Genomic DNA, 19,255 nt, shown 5'->3' on the forward strand with positions numbered 1-19,255 from the left:
TTGACTGCATTGATTATATAATAACTTTTTAGGATCCCTAATGAGGATATAAAGAGTTACTGTTGTTTCCAGCAAGGATCATAGCTACTAACATACATGAAGAGGACATATATTTGGAATTAGACAGGAAAACATCAGTTGTGCTACCTCCTGCCTTTAAAACATATAAATACAAAGTAAAGGCTTACAATATCTCTTCCTGGTTTTCTAACTGAGCATGCCACAGTATTCCAAATGAGTTAATAATTAAGTCACAGCATAAATGGAGTTCTCATCACAATTTTCATCTGTGGAAAAGTGCTAGTTTTTATTTTATTGTTTTGCTTTGTTTTTTAACATAGAATAGGAACCCTGGGTGTGAGACTTCTATTTCTGTTAAAGTACATAACAAAAGCTGTGTGGTTTCTGAATAGCTGATACTTAATTTTGTGGAAAATATTAGAAAATAATACAACACAATTAATACATTAATAATAAAAACATATCCATGATTTATTTATTTATTTTTATTTTTTTACAAAGAATAAACCTTCCCCCAGTATTATGCAGCACTACTCCTCTGGCGTACCAGCAGGCATGTCACTCTAACCCAGAATGTTCTGCTTGCTGACGACCATTCTTTCAGAGCTATGGCAATCCATCAAAATGACACCGCTTTCAAGATCAGCTACTGCAGAACTTTATTTGAAAAGCATTTCACATTCAGCAGTGGGACAGTTCCTGAATTCTTCTCTCCTCAGGTTAAACTCATTAAAAAAATAACCCCACAGTGATAACAAGTATTTAAATTATTCAAAATCTCAGGGAAAGAGAGATAATTAAACCTACCAAACGTGTGCTGAAAATTTGAGGCAACTCTAAACCTGAAGAACCTTCAGTGGCATTGTGAACTGAAATGATGACCCCAAAGAAGGATTTACACGGACGTGAACAGACTAGCAACCCCTGTCAGTGGAATGCCATTTCACTCTATTCCCTTAATCTGCCGTTAACTTGTCACTGGCTGCATTTTATTTCTTAACATATGTAACTTAGCATTAAATGTGAAAACTACTGCTCAACAGCACTGAAGGCTCCTGAAAGCCCGCTTTGCATTCTGAAGAAACATTTTACAGTAATGCCTGGTATTTCCAGAGAGGTGTCCACTAGATGTCACTGTGAGCACAATGTTAGTACTGGAGAGGTCGGAAACCTCCCAGCTCAAGACTGTAATTTAACAAAGCAACTAACCCCATTACCTTCTTTTTGCCTCTTCATACTGGAGACTTAATCTGACCTTCTCTGCTAAATTTGATCTACTTCTTGCTCCAACCTGTTGAGAAAAAAATATTAGCCTTATTACTGTGTAAAACTGTAAAATGAATCAACAACACCAAACAAATGCACAGGGTAGAAAAATTACTACTTAGAAAATAAAACCACACCCGCCTTCAGCTACATGCTTGCTGCTATATGCACGGTTAGGAATATACTTAGATAAACAACGGTGCTGTTTTCTTCTGATAAAGTTCATGTGTTTGTAACTACTGTACTACCATATTCTATCAGAGCAAATCAAGGGCATTTTCAAACAAGTCTTGCATTGATTGCACCCAAAAATTTGAACTTTGAACTCCACTGAACTTAAAATTCAGGGTTAGGTCAGTACATCTTAAAGTAAGACTTCAAAAAAATTTGTTAAAAAACATAGACAAGTGTAGCTCTTTGGCAAACGTAGTGCCAAACTACTCTTCCTTACAAATCTAGCCCATGGAAGTTCAAAGAAGGTGCCAAAATTAAGCACAGCTTTCTGTCACTGTAAATACACTGTCAGTGAAACAGAGAAATTATTAATGAATCATTGAAGAGGTAGTTCCATTAACAGCATTTCAGCTGTGTGAAATGAAATTGCACAGTTAAATTCTGAGATCTTCTTTCTGAAAATTAAAAACATCTTCAGATCAAAGCAAGTCTGTAAGGTGCAACATAACCATACAGACAGATCCACACAATACTACCTACTTATGCTGAACTTCAGTGTACTGGAACTGTTTGATTAAATAAGATGCCAGATAAATGCTTCATGCCAAATGTAGAAACTTCATCTGAATCCTGATTTGAAATTTAAGGGGAAAATCAGTTAACTAAGGAATTTTCTCTTTAAACATGCATATATATGCACCTATCAGCAACAGTAAACAGCCATTTGAAACAGCCAGTTCCATTAACCACAGCATTCTGATTTAATTTCTCTTTACATTTGACAAAATGAAAAAAGCTCACCTCACCAGAAATGTCAGTCTGAGACCCTGTATCCAATGTTTGTCTAGAAAAACACAGCTGGGAGTTTACAGAGCTCGAACTCAAGTCTGGTTCAGATGTCCCAATGGTCTGGTCAAGACTGAATTTCTCTCTCAGCTTTGCAAGACTCTGTTCAGGAAACAGAGAATGAGATGGTGTTAAAGTGCCTTTGTACTTTACAGCATTTATACTAGTTCCTCTTCAAAAGATGTTCACCTAAAAGATTCCAGTATAAATGTTCTAGTTTTCATTCCTCACATTAAGCAAACTAGCCTTCTAACCAAGCAGTTCATAGATGATACTAAGTATGACAATGCCATTCTCGTTCTCTCTCTTTTTCTCTCTCCCCTCCTTTTATCAAACAATTTTAAATAACTGGATGATTAAAAAAAGAAAAGATATGGTTTCAGAAATTGACGTAGTGCAATTTAGATTTGGAAGACTTGTACCACTTACACATCTAAATGTGTATCTCTCAAGTTTTGTCCATTTAATATTTTAAATTGTTGTTTAGAGGTAACATGCACTGCACCTTACCTATAAATTCAGATATCTATATTCTCTGACTGCCATAGAGTGACTTTTTGAATTAAGAAAGTCACAGGCTTCAGTTTCTGCATCTGAAAAGTGATTTTAATGCTACTTTCACTCACAGTTTTGAGCATCCCTTGAAAAAGTCTAACATGTATTTAGCATCATCAAAGCTCCTTATGATAAAATAAATCCACACAAAAGTTATGTCAGCCCTAGGAAATACCTTCATTAAATCTTGTTTTTCTCTCTCCCCTGAACTTATTGCCTTTCTGATAGATTTCAGTTCACTCAGGATGGCTTTGGCTTCACACAGTTCATACCCACTCTGTCCTCCAGACATTTTTTGGTCAATTCTGTGGAAAACAAAGAATATTAATACTGAATGCAGCAAATAACGCCTCTGCTGTTTTGTTTCTGACAAGCATAGTCAGAGAATAGAAGGGAAGGAGAGACTATTTCCATTAACAGACACGTAAAGAGAAAAAAGGACATTGAAATCTGCATTAAAATACTTAGTATTTAATGCTTAGCAAAAGTGTCAAGGTGTCTAACGCACATACAGTGGATGGGTTTTGCTGACATGGGAAATTTTACGGAAAAACCTAGTGCTGGCATTAAAACCACCTTAGGCCACTAGCGGGGCCTTACCAAAAGCAGAGACTCCACGTTTTTTAGTTGATCCAGCCTTAAGGACATGTGGGGCACAGAGCAAGCACTATCTGAAATAATACTCCTAACATGCTACCAGAATTATAGCGTATTGCTGACAACACAATCAAAAATCCCATCCCCACCCTAACTCTCTGCAGCAGAGAAGCAACTTTAGGGCACAACTTTTATAATATTAACTGTGTGTGATCCTTACAGAATCAGAATTTATTTTGAGCAGTACTCCTCCACCCAGACCCACAATGTGGCATCCAACAGACAAGCAAAACTCTGGATAATTAATACCATGTCATACACCAGACAATTTACTGAATACCTGCAATATCATTAACTTTACAAAATTTTAACTTAACAATAACAAGGTTCCCAAACTCAGAGAAAAAAAAAAAAAAGCTATTTCAGTCTTGACTTAAAAGTATAGTTTGTAAACACATTTCTCCAACCTCTAGTTTAACTGAATATTTCATAGCATCATATAAATGATTGCAGCTGTGCTTTGCAAAATTAAAAACAACAGGCATCTTCACAAAAGTCGAGCATCTAGTAGAGAATGCATTTTTATAGTGCAATTGGTTTTCTTTTTTTTAATCATCACCCATCATCTTTGCTACAAGACATTAACCTTGTGAGTGAAGACTGAACAAATGCTTTAGTGATCAGAAGTGATCTCAAGCATCCCCTGCAAGAACACAAAACCGGTAACAAAGTATTCTGTTTTTCTTCTAAATTTATGCACAAAGATATCAAGGTTCTAATGCAGTCATTAAAGATGTGACAGCATCTTTTTTCCTTTCTCCATGTTTCAGTTTTTATGCAAAACAGAACAGCCTTATTTTTTTTTTAATGAGAATTTGATTAAAAAATACGACTCAACACTCAAGATTCCCATTCAAGAATATATTTGTTTCAACTTGAAAGATCCTCAAACATTTTTGTAGGTATGCACACACTTCACAGACTTATTCTCTGCAAGCACCCAATTTCTGGTAACTCATCAGGTTGCTAAAGTCAAAGAGATAGAGGATATGCCAACAATTGCAGTCATGAATGAACAGCTGGGTAATACGCCACATGCTGCCTAGTAATACAACGTGTCACTTTCAAATTGCAACTACTTTATTCTGTATGTAATTAAGATGGACAAGAAGGATCTCTGACATATACAATATTCCATCTTCCTGTTTCAAATTAATGGGATTAGTACTGTTCATAAGTTGCTGACTGAATTTTTAAAACAAATGTCCATTGTGTTGCTGTGGAATGCTGTTGACAGTTTCTGAAACATGCTTTGGATTCCTATCAAAATGGCTTGTGAGCAAGCTGCCTCAAAACAATACTTCATTGTTGAATTAATATAATAAAACCAGCATGATTGGCTAACCTTTAATCTTGGGACAGCAGCATAAGTTCTTATTACCTTAAACTTTAGAATCAGTATGTCTGTCTTTTCTAAACTCTGCTTCAAATGAAATCTAATTTATTAATCTGTTTATTAAATTCAGTCAATTATCTTTTTCTCCCCTCCACTCCAGTCTTTATATATTTAAATAACAACAAATGTTACATTTCTGTTTTAGTCAAAAGGAAAGACGGTAGGGATTTGATTGGTATCCTACTAAGGTGCCAAGGGTTTTCAGTTCCTAATCAACTTCAAACTCTTCATACTAAGAAAAAATAAATAATTTGCTCCATTTGGACAAGTCTGTAATTACAATAGCATTGACGGAGCAACATTTGCTTTCACCATTTTTCCTGGCCATTTCTGGGACCAGAATTTCTTTCTCCCAGTTCAAAAACAACAACAACAACAAAAACCTTACTGTCCCAAACTGATCTATTACAATACAAAGGAAACAACATTAAACAACCTACAACATGCTTTGGTAAGAAGTGGGAAATAACCCCAGTCACTCAGCTCCAAACACAGATACTCTGTCAACCTGAGCAAATCACTTCTCTGTGTTTTAGCACTCTACCAGCAAGATAGAAGTACACCTCCCTTCTCCTACATTTTGTCCATCTTCCCTATATATTCTGCGAGCTCTCCAGAATAAAGGTTATTACTTATATGACATTACACTAACATACACAGGAGGTCCTGAGGAAAGGGGTAAAAGAATCCAAACAGCGTTAAATTAACAATGCAACATTGCTTTTGCTACTGGAACTAGTGTAGCAAGAGCACACAGCTCAGCATTTTCCTGTATTAATGTATGGGTACATACTGCAATACTAATGACTAGCATTAATAATTCTTTGTTCACGTTAGTTAAGAAAACATACTTGTTAGTAAAGATTCCTCTGCAGCAACTCATGTCCCACAGTGAACCACCATGTTCTCTGTGGTGATAGTTTTGAGTAATGTTTAATACTTTCTGGCCCAACTTTGTAAGTCAAGAGCAGCAGGGATTGCTCTGACTGGGAAGAAATAATAATTAAAAAAAATCAGTTCCTAATATTCCAACTGGTTAAATACCCAGAATGTTCACCCAGTTCAGCATCAGCCCTTTGGAGCCCAGGCATTCCAGCAACTGGAACAAAGAAAGTCAGGTCTCTAATCCTCAAATTGTGACTCACTTCAAACCCTGCACAATTGTGGCACCATTTATACCTCTGAGATCTGCACCCTCCTCTCTCTTTTGAGCTGAGATCTGGGGAAGGAGGAAAGACAGACCTAATTACTTTGTGTGTATGTGTGTGTATGACCTTCTTTCTGCTTCTTTGCAACACAAGCTCCTTCATGAAAAAAAAAATAGAAGGGGGAAGAGATTTCTCACGTTAACACTTGCATAATAGGTTTGCTATTTCTACTGATTTCCTGTTTCCTAAGTGCAACAAAAAGAGTTGTTATATTCTCATTTTTCCCCCAATAATTATCTCACATAAGATGTATTCAATTCCATGACAAAGAAAAAAAAAAAAAAAAAGAAAGAAATCAGATGACTGAATTAAGTCAATTTCAACTATTTTATTACTCACTGTTGCAGCGTTTCAAAGCCCTGTTCCTTGTACAGCAGCTCTTGCTTCATCTGAGAGAGTTCCCTCTTCAGCTTCTTAACCTTGTGTTAAATCAAAGCAAGACTTAGAAAATTCCTCTTGTTAAATGGCATAACACATGGCTTTGAACAATTAATGTATTCTCTACATCAGATGAGAGAAAAAGAAAGTAAATTGCTCTACTGACACACATTAGAAACAAAAGGATCTGTTCTCTTCCTTATGTCTATGGGCAACATGCTTTAGTATTAAAGGGACACAAGCAGATTAAATCACATTCCTTATTTGTATTGATACCACACTGTGTTATTAAACCTGAGAGAACTTTAACAAGTAATTTACTTCTCACTTGTTAAGCATGCATTCCAACTGTCCTACAGGGACATTCCTGTTTATTTTTAAGCTTATTATATTTTCACTTTTTCATTCCAGGAAGCTCTCAAGTCATTTGCACAGTAAAAGACAAAGTGTGGACTCTCCTTGTTTTCTATGAATTATCCTTTCTTAGAAAGCTTTACAAGCATTGGGTCCCTATGAAAAAAATTCACATTCATTTAATTCCAAAACAACATTAATTAAGCACATTTGGATCACAAATATATGCATCTATTCAATAGATGTGTTTTTGGCAAAACATTCCCTGCTTTCTCTAAATTTGCATGCTCAATTGCTTTTTAACCCTAATATTGCTCTTCCAGAGGCTAGCAGATGAGTACACTACAAAATATTTATGAACCAAGATTATATTAAAAATTAAATGAAGGGTTGTTTTTTATTTGTTAATGTCACCCTTCCCAAACACACTAAAACAAAGTTTCTGGACTACCCATAAAGCAGCGTACTTCTAACATAAATTAAAATTCATCCTCAGCACACACAGAGACAGAAATGTGTACATGAAACATGGACTTCCAAATTTTGGTATTTATACACCTACATCTGCCTCTACATCTTGCACTCTACATACTAGCCAGATGTTTATTTATTTTTAATCTCTTGAATCAGTAAGGTGAAAAAAGGAAAAGCCTGCTAGAAGTCCTCTGCTCTCACTATCACTGTGAAACTCTTGCTTGTTTTCATGTAGGTCTTCAGATGCTCAACTGCATTTTGAAAAACAGACTGTATTAAAATAAGTAATTCTGACCACTTTAATAATTCCAAAATTACATCTCCAAGACCGTTTGCAAGCATTTCCTTTTAGATGTCCTACTTCATGCTATTCTTCAAATCAATAAATGTGACGAAAAGCATGAGAAGCAGCTGCTGTAGCTTTCAAAGACACTTCAAATGCTTCCTATGTCTAAAATAATCAGTGATTTGAGTGTTTCTACACATGGGTTTGTAAATGACACGTTGGCATTCAAGTTTGTATCTTCTGGCTAATGCATTTTCCTTGACAGAAATAAAATGCTTACAATCTCCATTTTATCCAAAGCAAATCAGCTACCTAGATTATTAGGGGTTACACTCAGACTTTTAGAAGCTATCATCACTAGTTGCTTTAATTGACAGAAAACTGTTTTTATTTTCACTATACTGAATATTTAGTGTAATAAATTGGCAATGTCCCTAACTAACTACACATTCAGCTCTCTTCAACTATTTCTTCCCTGACTAGCATGACGCTTTCCTGCAGTTAAGCAGAACAGAGAACTAAGCGAGAATATTAAACTGCAAGAATAATTTCTCTCAAGAGTTTCAGTCAGGTTTATAGAAAACAAACATACCACCACTGGATTTCAGGTAAAGTAATGTATAAAATATGAAAAAAGCCCCAACTTTTTGAAGAAATGAAGAATGACTGAACTTTTTTTTTTTTAAATCTGAAATGTGAATTTATAGTAATTGCAGAAGGCACGCTCACTTTCAACTGGATCTCTCAGAAGCCCTTCCATTTTTCTCAAGATCATCTTTTGAGTGTCCTCTTCTGCAATTCATCATCATTTCATTATCAAGAAATGTGAGTTAGGTATGTTATCATAGAAGGACGTGACCTACATGATAATAGAGACTCCGTGTTTACTGCACTGTAGTCGCATTAAACTATTCTTGTGCTCCTCGCCTTCTCCTTCATAACTTTTATATAATCCCCTCTTTTTTACAACTCTTCACGTGCTTTATCCTTCACCCTCTTCCTACTGCTTCTGTACATCTTCCTAAGGCACCTGGCAGGCCTCTTGCTCGCTCCTCCTAACTGTATCTTCAATCAGGGTTCTGTGCTAACCCCTTCAACCCCCAGCACTCAAACTTAATGGAACAACAAAAATCTCGTTATTTCATAAAGGTTCATCCCCTACTTGCTGCATATGCATAAAACAGACTTTGATCACACATCAAATTTTTGTCCCTGCTCTCATATTTCTGTCATGTGTTCTCCGTGACATATTGTGTGCTAGGCAATTCACATACCCAAAAGTGTGCATATATTAAGCCCAGCTAACAAGGAAAAGGCCAAAAGCCACTTCAGAACTTCCTCGAATGCTGAGTTTCCCCCCCTCCAGCCACCATTAACCTGACGATGCCAGTAAGCTTCAGCCAGCGTGAGAGAGAGAAACAGGTTTAGTACATCTGACCTAATGGTTCACTAAACAATGTGCAAATTCTAACTAGCTGGCCTGCAGCTCGCTAATGACTAACTTTGTTTCCCATTAAGTCCATGCATGCACGTACTGCAGAATGCCAAAAGGCTGAATATTAGCAAAGCATCCTCAAACATTCAAAGAAGGGTGAACTATGATATAATGCAGTCATACCTCTCTTGCCATCTTCCTTGAAAACCACTTTTCAGCCCTAGCATCGCAGAGCTCCACTTTTTGTTATCTCAATGATTTTCATATCCAGTGGGTTTGGATGACAGCACACTTTATGCTGATACAGATATTCTTGGACTGCACCCCTCTAAACTCTGCAGACAAGATTCAGGTCACCTATTTTAGGCACATACGCAACTTGGACTTTGCAATGCCATTAAACCTTGCGTTGAGAACCAGCAGGATGCTAGGTTTACATTGACTCCAACAAGCAATGAAGAGAGGGAGGCACCTCCAAAAACTTAGCTCTAGTGATTAGCACATTAGCCTCTCACCAGTGAATGGACAATTTGTAGAACTGTAGCCAAGAGGTGATTCAGTGTTTGTGCATTCTGAGTTGGGAGCTGACCAGAGTATTGTAACAGGAAAAACTGAGCATAGGACCACGTTTAAGTATTCTCCCCTGACTCTTAGGTGACTGTATTTACTTTTGGCCATGTGTTTTGTTCTTCAACACCACCATTAATTTCCCAAATACACCAGCGGTCCCCTTGCCAACAGGGAACCTCTTTTACTGCTGTGCTGGCTTCAGAGAGAAGCTCTGCCCTTGTCTTTTCAATCTTGTTCTTGGCCAGGGTCCTATTGTCATAGATTCTCCCTCTGAACCTTCAACATTTTTCTCCAATGTCCTCACTGCTGAAATGGGTTTTCTCGCTAATAACTTTCCCTTCTGCTTAAAAAATAAGGGACTACAGACTGGTATTTCTAAGGAAGGGCAGGCTGTACAAGCAGCCAGGAGGGCAACATCTGGACACCGGTTTTACAGTGAACTCCATCTCTCATTTATATCATTTTTAAATTTTAATGAGCTATTCCATCTTCCACAACTCCATTTAAACATGAATTGTTTAGACTCCTAATCATAACTCATTACTCTCAGCGAAGTCTCTGAGGCTTCTGCAAGTGCTGCTCTGTGCAGAAGCCAGGAGGGGGCAATGGAGGAGCTGAGTAACTGGCACCGCTTGTGCTGTCTCTGCTCAGGCAGAATCTGTATCCCAGCCCTCGCTCAAGGACTGTGCTGTGAGGTGCTGTTTTTTCATCCTGCATGGTTTGATCTGATTTTTTTTCATTACTAACTACAGGAAGTCCAGGTTATCCATTGAGCACTATACGCCAAAGCTTAAATAAACGAATTCCCTATATGGATTTTAAATGTCTTCCACACCATTTCCTCTTCATTCAAGATGAATTCACTAGAGACTAACCTGTGAATGAAAGTTCTTTGTACCGAGTCTGTTACTGATCATACTGAAAGGAGCTGACCAAATAATGTTTTTGCTTGTTAGCAATTTCAAAAAGTGAATAATTTTCAATCTTGACCTAAACTGTTCCATTTTGACAAATCAAAGCAAAATTTTACACCATTACTGGTGAGTTTTTAAACCAACAGATATTTGTGAGGCAGTTCATGTAGCTAATGGTCCATTTCTCGCAGAAGAAAGATTGTGTAAAAAGTCACATAGTTGCACCTCATCTTTGCCTACTACTTTATTTCCACCTAATTATTTTTATTCTTCCTTTTAAAAGCAGGAGCATAGAAGTGAAAATAGACCTCAAATTTATTTAAACCCACATCTTGTTAGAATATCTGTCAAAGTTTCACCAAAGTGTGTTCTCTAGAAGTAGCTGAGACAGCTTTAAAAATCCACTTACAATTCATTAAAAACCCTTGACTGATATTTAATCATAATATTAGGAGGTTTCACTATCGGGGTACAAGATACCTCTGCTAGTTCAAACTTTGCATTCTACAGTCAGGAAGTTTGCATACAGAATACAAATGAATATGAATTAAGAACTCTCACCCTTAATCTTGTAGTGGAGATTTCAGCCTTCAGAATGTCAGGGTCATACTTTGTGCTTGATGAGGAGCCTGAGAACACTTTTTTAAAAGACAAAAAAGGACAAATATTTAAGCACGTTTAAATCACTAATTACTCCTTTCCTTGACAAAACCACATTGATCTAAAATTACAAAGTACCAAAAAACATATAATATTTTACAAATATATATACTTTTATAGGATAGTCAGCATTGCAGCATGGCAATAATTAACGAACAATCAAAATTTCCCTCTTTCTTTCCTCTGTCATTATTTTGTACCTTCCCTCCTTCATTCTATTGCAGAATCCATAAGAAGCATCTCATTTTCCCTGGCTTTCTAGCCCTTGCTTTCTGTTCCTGTTCTTCCAGCTGAGACATCTCAAAATCATGCAATCACCTCCTCGTGGAAGGCGTAGCTTCTAAGGAGGTTTTTGGAAAGCAGAAGATTTAATTCAGAAGTCTCAGAGGTCTGCTGCTCAGTTCTTCCCAAGCTGCACATGTTACTTTTATCACACCATCCATTTCTAAGAGAGATATTTAGCCAACAAACCAAATACAGGCTTCTGAGAGCACTTCACCACAGGCTAATTCCTCGTCTGCTACTGTAACATGTATCTCTGCCTCACACCTTAACACTTCATACATGTTGCAAGATTATTGCATGAAGCAGCAACAAATTCTCTTTTTGGTCTACTGCAGGTACCTGTCACACAGCGGGGTCATTTCAGTATGCAGCCATGAAGTGCAGGAGATCCTATTTACTTTGAACCTAGATTTGGCAGAATTTTTTTCTGACAAACAGCTTGACAAAATAGAGTTCAGAGCCAACTACTCTAAACCATGGCTCAAAGGAGTTCAATTGTATCGGACAGAAGAGAGTTCTTTCCAGCAGAATATCTTTATATTAAAAAAAAAAAAAAAAAAAAAAAAAAAGGAGGGATGCTATCTCTTAAAAAAGCCAAAGTACAAGGTGTTCATAGCAAACCTTGAAAACTCATCCTAAAGCGAAACACGATCTCCTGCAGGGCACAGATCAAAGAGGTTACATTGTATTTTCTACTGTACTTACAGCTTGTACGAGAGCTTGATTTTTCTTTGTAGGCATCGTTCAACCGTACATACTCATCCAGTGCAAGTGCTAGCCTCTGTTCCTTCACCTGGTACAGCTCTTTCTGAGTACTGAGAGCATCCTGGGCTACCATAAGATAATCCTTTAACATTCTCTCTTGCTCTTGCCTCCATTGTTTCCTGGGATCTTCTATTTGTGTTGTTTCTGTATGGGAGGAAAAAGAAAGAATTTAAAGGTACTTATGCTGAAATCTGGTCACAACTGAATTGTTTCTCTGCTTGCAATCCACAGTTTTGGAAGTCTAAACCATAGCTTGGCTTTGCTTACTAAGCAGATGCTCGGTTTTATTTAAGTTTCTCTTTGCCACGATAGTGTGCTTCAGAAACAGTACTTCAGTGATCACTTGTAAAATTAGCTATTAGTGCACAATATGTAACGCTCTATGTAGATCATTCTTACGCCCCACAACACTGAATTAAAACATATGAAAACTTTTCACCCATATTTTCTGCATCCAAGCATTTGGAAATAATAGGATCAATAAAAACTCTTCGAATGACACCTTAAAATTAAATGCATTTCTGAAGAAAAAAATGAAACTTATTCTTAGCTATTGCACTAAAAAAAATAAAAACAAACACAAATACAACCCCCACTTCATTAATTTTTGCAGCCATCTCCTTTTCATGTTTTATTGTGGTTATCTCACTCCTTTTCCTCTATGAAAGCAGTCTTTCTGTTTAGCTTTTCCACTGCAACTGAACTGACGATGTAACATTGCTTTATTTACGGTCAACAGCAAGAGAGGAACAGCACGTCGTTCCACTTAAGACATGTCCCTAAGATACACAGGACCAAACTGCCTTTCTGAAGAGTCTCCTCCTTTCCACTGACTACCAGGTAATGTAACCAAAAAGGTTGGAACAGGCCTTTAGGAAGATTTTACGTGAAACATTTTAACTCAAGGAGCTACACAGAAGTAAGACTCGCATAGAAAGCACCAAGAAACCCACCAGACACATGACAGTGCTAGATACTACAGAAAGCATGTGATTATCAATCTAATGAGGACCAGGTTTTAATTTATTTTTTTTAAACATGCAAAGCGGAAGAGCTAAGCTGAATGTCCAACCTTATCATTCAGATTTCCAGACTTAGCCCAGCACGTTTGGAAGCTGTCCAATGAATATTCTTTCTTTAAGGCTGTACCAAGTAGAAAAACTGGTGTTCTCGTAAGGCGTAGCCATGGAAAGTTTGAAAGTTGAATGTAAGCTGGGCACCACACGGCATTTTCTTTCTAAGTTACATGCTATAAATCTATGTGGATCCACACTGACAGAAACATAACATTCAGTACTAAGGTATTTAAGCACAAAGTATTTACTCCGTTTTTTTGTTGTTGTTGTTTTTTATTTTTCAAAAAGCAGGTGAAAAGGTTACTCTCTGGCTTAAGTTTTCTGCCACTTTGATTCCCTAAATTGGTTCACTGTGAGCACCGGGGCAGGGTGGGAGAGGGGAACGGGACCGTGTGGCTGAAGACACAGGGGAGAAAAGAACTGCAGCACCCCACTGCCCCAGCCCCTACCTGAACTGCTCTCCTGGGGAGCAGGCACTCTCTCAACTACACATTTTCATATCATATTGTAGAATGCTTTGGGTTGGAAGGGACCTTAAAGCACAGCCAGTCCCACCCCCCTGCCATGGGCAGGGACACCTCCCGCCAGCCCAGGTTGCCCAAAGCCCCATCCAGCCTGGCCTTGAGCACCTCCAGGGATGGGGCAGCCACAGCTTCTCTGGGCAGCCTGTGCCAGGGCCTCACCACCCTCTGAGTGAAGAATTTCCTCCTGACCTTTAATCCAAGTCTTCCCTCTTTTAGTTTAAAACCATTCCCCCTTGCCCTATCACTATCTATCTGTGTCAAAAGTAGCTCTCCATCTTTTTTCCAAGTCCCTTTTAAGCACTGAAAAGACTTTTTAAACTGCTGATAAGGACAGGTTCTGGTTAATAACAATTTCTCATAACAACTAACTACCAGTTTTCAAAAGCTCTTCTTGGTGCTAACATCCCATAAACCAGAGATATGGAAATAAAAGAAGCTTCCCACAGAACCAACTGTGTAGAATCCTAAACCCACAATGTCTGTGTAATTCCTGATGCTCTGACAAACAAACCAATTCATGTACCCCCACCCCATGCTAGTGACCCCCCCACCATTTACAAACACGTCAAGCTTTTGTGTTTATATGTGGGAACGTATTTCCTACACGCACACAGTGGAAGCATGGAGAGCATAAATCACATAACCCAAGTGTGGTGCATAAAGGATTAACATAGAGAAGCTTTATGCACAGTTGGTTTCCCAATAACCCCAACATGAACATTCTCCAAAAAACTACCTCTATCTGCAGCCGCACACATCGTGTTTACAGCCACCTGCTCTTTTCCACAAAGCTATCAGGAGCACAAAGAAGCAAATCAATAGCTTTTCTTTCCTAAACAGTCAACACATGTCCCTATCTGTGGCCACTTAATGCCATTGTGCTTTAAGGCACCTCCACATTCCCAGTTATTTACCCAAGATAAGAAGTGCCTGTTTCCAGAGGTGTCCTTCTTTGTGAAGCGGGATGAAGAGCATGAAGCAGGACTCTCATGGGTCAGCGATCAAATAGGATAAATGCAGTTATGTTGCTTTTTTAGAAGAGTGTAATGATGTGATTGTGTTTTAAGAGTGCAACCAGCAGCCACTGAATAATCTTACAAGATTGGAAGGTCTCATCTTCGAGCGTGTTGTAGGTAATTGCCTTGTAGGTTTTAAGTGAGGATTGCTCGACATGCAGCCCAAAGACCAAATGTAGCCTGCAGAGTCCTAAAATGTGGCCTACAGATGCCCTGTCCTTGTGACTGCAAGAGAAGGACAAAGCTGATCAAGAGCAGATGATTTTTTGTTGCTGACAAATACGACCATACATTTTCTTTTTGCCTCTCACAGCTGCACGTGCAAAACAAAACTCTGATGATACGACCTAACTTCTTTTATTCAGACAGTCGTAGATGAACTAAAGGTGACCCTGCCTTTTAAGAAGTGCAGCTTCAGCACACCGAGGTTTGGGTAACTGCCCAGGAAGGTAAATTGGCTGGCCAAACCATGCTCAGCCAAGTCTATCTGTGGGTATTTTATTCCAGAACAAATGCTCAGTCAAGAAAAACATAATCCTGGAAAAGGCAAAGCGTTATTGGGATCATTATCCCAGAACTGATACTGATGTCAGCTTTCACCACGCAGAGAAGGCTCCAGAGTATTTTTCACTCCACGTCTTCTCAAATATGATGAAGTGGAACCCCCCCCAAATTAAATTACTTGTTTGGCAAGATGTTCATATATATATACACTTGTCTGTGTAGCAGCATGAACACTTGTTCATTTATAATTTTCAGTCATCTGAACTGTAATCAGCATTTCTACCCCACAGAGGGGGAAAAAAAACCACATTGACAGAACTATGGATAATAGTTCTGGTATTGTAATGCTACGCTGTGAGAAGTATGTTCATGGAGCACATGTAATCTGAGCACATGTAAATTAAAAAAAAAAAAAAAAAAAGAAAAAGGCAGAGTTCTCCTTTCAAAAACAAATATTTATAGTTCTCAAAGCCTCAGAAAGATAAGATTTTTTTTTTTTTTTTTTTTTTTTTTCCTTGAAAGAGGGTGTCTCAAGCACCTGCTGTTAGGGTCAAATTTGTACACACCAGTATTATTGGGGCAGTTACATGCATGGTACTGAGGGCACAGCTTGCTGAACGTTTCGAAGTGAGATGTGAAACCCTTTCTCTTTAAACTATACAGTGGGATTTAAACCACAAATAAGTCCCCAACAGTCTCCTACCCTTATAATTCAACAGCTGATGAAGAACGAACTTTAGAGAGGCCCATTCTTTTTTTTAGGGCAGACAGGTGTTTCCACTGGTGACTGCAACAGGGCTTACATGATTTATATCTGTTCTAGACAAAGTTGTAAGAAACTCTATGGTTATATCTGCTCTAGAAAATGCCAACTGGACTTCCTCCCATCATCATCAGTGGAGAACAGACAAACCACCTCCCTGGGCATCACCCCTCTCAACCCTTTCAGCATCACCAGTTAAATTCACTAGTTCAGTTGTTCTAGTTCAGTTGTTTCTTGCAGAGAAAATGAAGATTTAGTGCTCATCATTTTCTGTGGCATAAACTTGGATATGAACAAAAGGCATCTCCTTAAAATGGATCTTTAAACAACTAAGAGCAGTACATCAGGCTCTGTCAAGAGCAGTGACTAAATTTAGAAAAATATACATCAACTTTCTCAGTCCAATCACAACGCAAAATAATAAACTCTAGTAACAGAATTCGGGGGGGGGGGGGACATGTCTAATAGTTACATTGCACATTCCTGATGTAACTTGGTTTTAACATCATTTGGCAAAGCCATTTGTGAATCAAAATTACTTGATTCTATTAAGAGATCTCGATTTGAAACCAATTAATTTAACTTTAAATAAATTACTGCAAGTATGTTGATAAGTAATTTATTCAAAATTACAAACCAGCAGTTTATTTCCTTCCATTTTTAATGATCTGAGCGACTACCCTGGCTGAGGGGAAGTTCTGGACGGGCGGAACCGCACAAGCAGCAGGATGGCATGCTCCACCCAAGGACGTTCCCGAGCACTGAAGTTATCACAGACCTGCAGCGTGGAAGATCGAGCTGCGTTGGCTTTGATCACCCTGCTATTAATGAAATACAATCTTCCTGGCTCACTGCCAGCCAGGTTTGATGCACTTAAACCGAGTGAAGGATCTGGCCCAAACAAGCACTCGGAGCCAAAATTCCAGGACTTTACTGCCCTTGAAGCGAGTTCTAACCAAAGAAATAAACCAAGCTTTTCAAGCTATAATATTAAACTTGCCCCATGTAATTATACACAAGATATGTATTATATAGAGGACACACAGGATATGCAGGCTTTTTTTTTTTTTTTTTAATTATTATTAGATAGTCAGATGTTATGTTTCTGTCTGCTACCCAGACACTCTGCCAAATTTTTACAGTCTACTTCAACAGAAGGAAACTATCACCTTATCAGCAGTAGATCGTATTTCTCTAAAATACATGGAATTAAAATCCCACTAGAAAATCCCACAGGGAAGGGAACGGCTCCCTGACGCCCTACTGCTAGACATGAGAGAATTGGATGTTTTACTACGGGATTAACAATACATGGAAGCAATAGTTTTTCCAGCATCTCCCTTTGCCAAATAAAATAATAGTGTCAATTGGCTCTAGAACGACCTGTACGAAAGCTGTCTTCAGTCCGGCAGGTTGCTTTCAGGCACCACAGTTAAGACAGCAATCACTCCGAAAGGGCCCCACCAAAAAAATGCCGGAGGTTCTGGACTGCTACTTGAGAAGGACACATGCAGAGCAGGTGGGGACAACGCTGCGACATTACACTTCTCATCCAGATGACAGAGCTCTCATCTGTTTAATCACTTGCCCGTAGTACTCCAGTTTGTAAGGGTACCAGAATCTCAGCACTCTGGGACAGAATTTGCACTTTTCTGGTACAGGTTTTCACTTGAAACTGGTTTCAGGATTTCAAGTGAAACTACTTGACCTGGGTAGAAATGCAGACCAAAGCCCCAAGACCTGTACAGCAGCAGGCATGCTAGAGCAGGCGGAGTCTCATCTGTCACAGCTGTAGCTGCAATAGAAGCCCCCTTTTTTGGGGGGAGTTTCCACCATGTTGTCTCCACCACGCTGCACATTCACATGTTCTCTTCTGCACAGTCTGTGGTGTTCACCCAACCCAGCACAAAGCCCATTTGACACACTAAATCCACCCAAATATTCGCTCAGCCAAAACTATTACATAAAAGCAAGTGTATCGTGTCCTGGCGGTTTCTCTGCCTGAAAAGTTAACTGATGAAAGGATAGCTGTCACACCTGGCATTTCTGGTTATCTTGCATCCCAATTATGTGACTACCACCTCCAACCAAACAGATCCCAACTTTAAGAGGGCAGCATAGGCCTCAAAAACTCAAACCCAGTAACTGACTATGTTCAGGACTCCTCCATCCCTGGAGTTTCTCCTGAAGTACAGCAGATGAAGAAAGTGTTTAAAGTAAATCCAGTTTGGTCTTTGAATAGTCCCCGCTGCCTCTGCTGCGGTGGCGTTACGTCCTGTTCCACAGAAGTGGTTTGAGAAGGAGGGGACAGCTGGAAAACAGCCCACAGCCTGCTGAGGGCAAGTCCCTGGAGAACGGCTGCAGCGAAGCCAAAGCGGGGGTAGCCGTGGTGAGAGAGAACCGGGATTTCAAGTGTATCTCGCACACAACCACCTCACGATGGCACAGGCACAAAACCACCACCAACCCTTTGATATATTACATCAGGAGCGGAACACGGGTGTCTGATACCAACCATCACAGGGCAATTCAACCTAGCTTAATGGTGGGTGGTGAAAGCAATTTTATAAACACCATTATGTAACCACCATGGATATGTTTATTCTACGGGTATATCCTGTGTTTCTTGATAAGCAAACTGGCTCTCAAATCTCCATTTTTTTGCCTGCAATCAGACAGAAGTACAGGTGGGAAAAAAAGAGTGTAAATATTACTTCATCGTACTTCAGCTGGCATAACAAATATTGCAGGTAACTGAGCTGCAAACCCTAACCAACAGCAAGGGAACAAATGCACTAGCAGTGGTTTCAGGGAGCATAACAAAGTGTTCCCGGACTAGTGTAAGGAATGTGCTTCATTGTTTACATACCAGAGGCTTTCTGAAAGACTTTTTTCTTATTCCTTTTTCTCTTCACTTCCCTCCTTTCAAAATACTTTGTGTATACTTTGTAGTCAAACTCAAACAATAAGAAAAGCAATTTGCACCCGCAAATTTGAGGACAAAGTCAAGAAATATTGCGTTGTTTCAAACTGATGTATTTGTTCAATAGGTACATAAAATAAAGAGCAGCACATTACAGAGAAGCAGAAGACTGTGCAGCCCAACAAGGTGACATATGCAGCGTCTT

At 38.8% G+C, this 19,255-nt stretch overlaps 1 protein-coding gene across 2 annotated transcripts in view; it reads right to left on the reverse strand.

Moving 5' to 3' along the window:
* The window catches only part of WWC2 (WW and C2 domain containing 2), a 99,858-nt gene that overhangs the window by 37,316 nt on the left and 43,287 nt on the right, over positions 1-19,255 (reverse strand). For both annotated transcript variants that reach the window (XM_032186397.1, XM_032186398.1), the window contains exons 3-8: positions 12,185-12,388; positions 11,096-11,172; positions 6,463-6,542; positions 3,038-3,167; positions 2,263-2,409; positions 1,239-1,312 (exon numbers count right to left, since the gene is read on the reverse strand). In XM_032186397.1, the coding sequence (XP_032042288.1) occupies positions 1,239-1,312; positions 2,263-2,409; positions 3,038-3,167; positions 6,463-6,542; positions 11,096-11,172; positions 12,185-12,388 (712 nt within the window). The remainder of the gene's footprint in view (positions 1-1,238; positions 1,313-2,262; positions 2,410-3,037; positions 3,168-6,462; positions 6,543-11,095; positions 11,173-12,184; positions 12,389-19,255) is intronic.

This window comes from Aythya fuligula, chromosome 4 (genome assembly GCF_009819795.1).
Source record: "Aythya fuligula isolate bAytFul2 chromosome 4, bAytFul2.pri, whole genome shotgun sequence".
Classification (NCBI taxonomy): Eukaryota; Metazoa; Chordata; class Aves; order Anseriformes; family Anatidae; genus Aythya; species Aythya fuligula.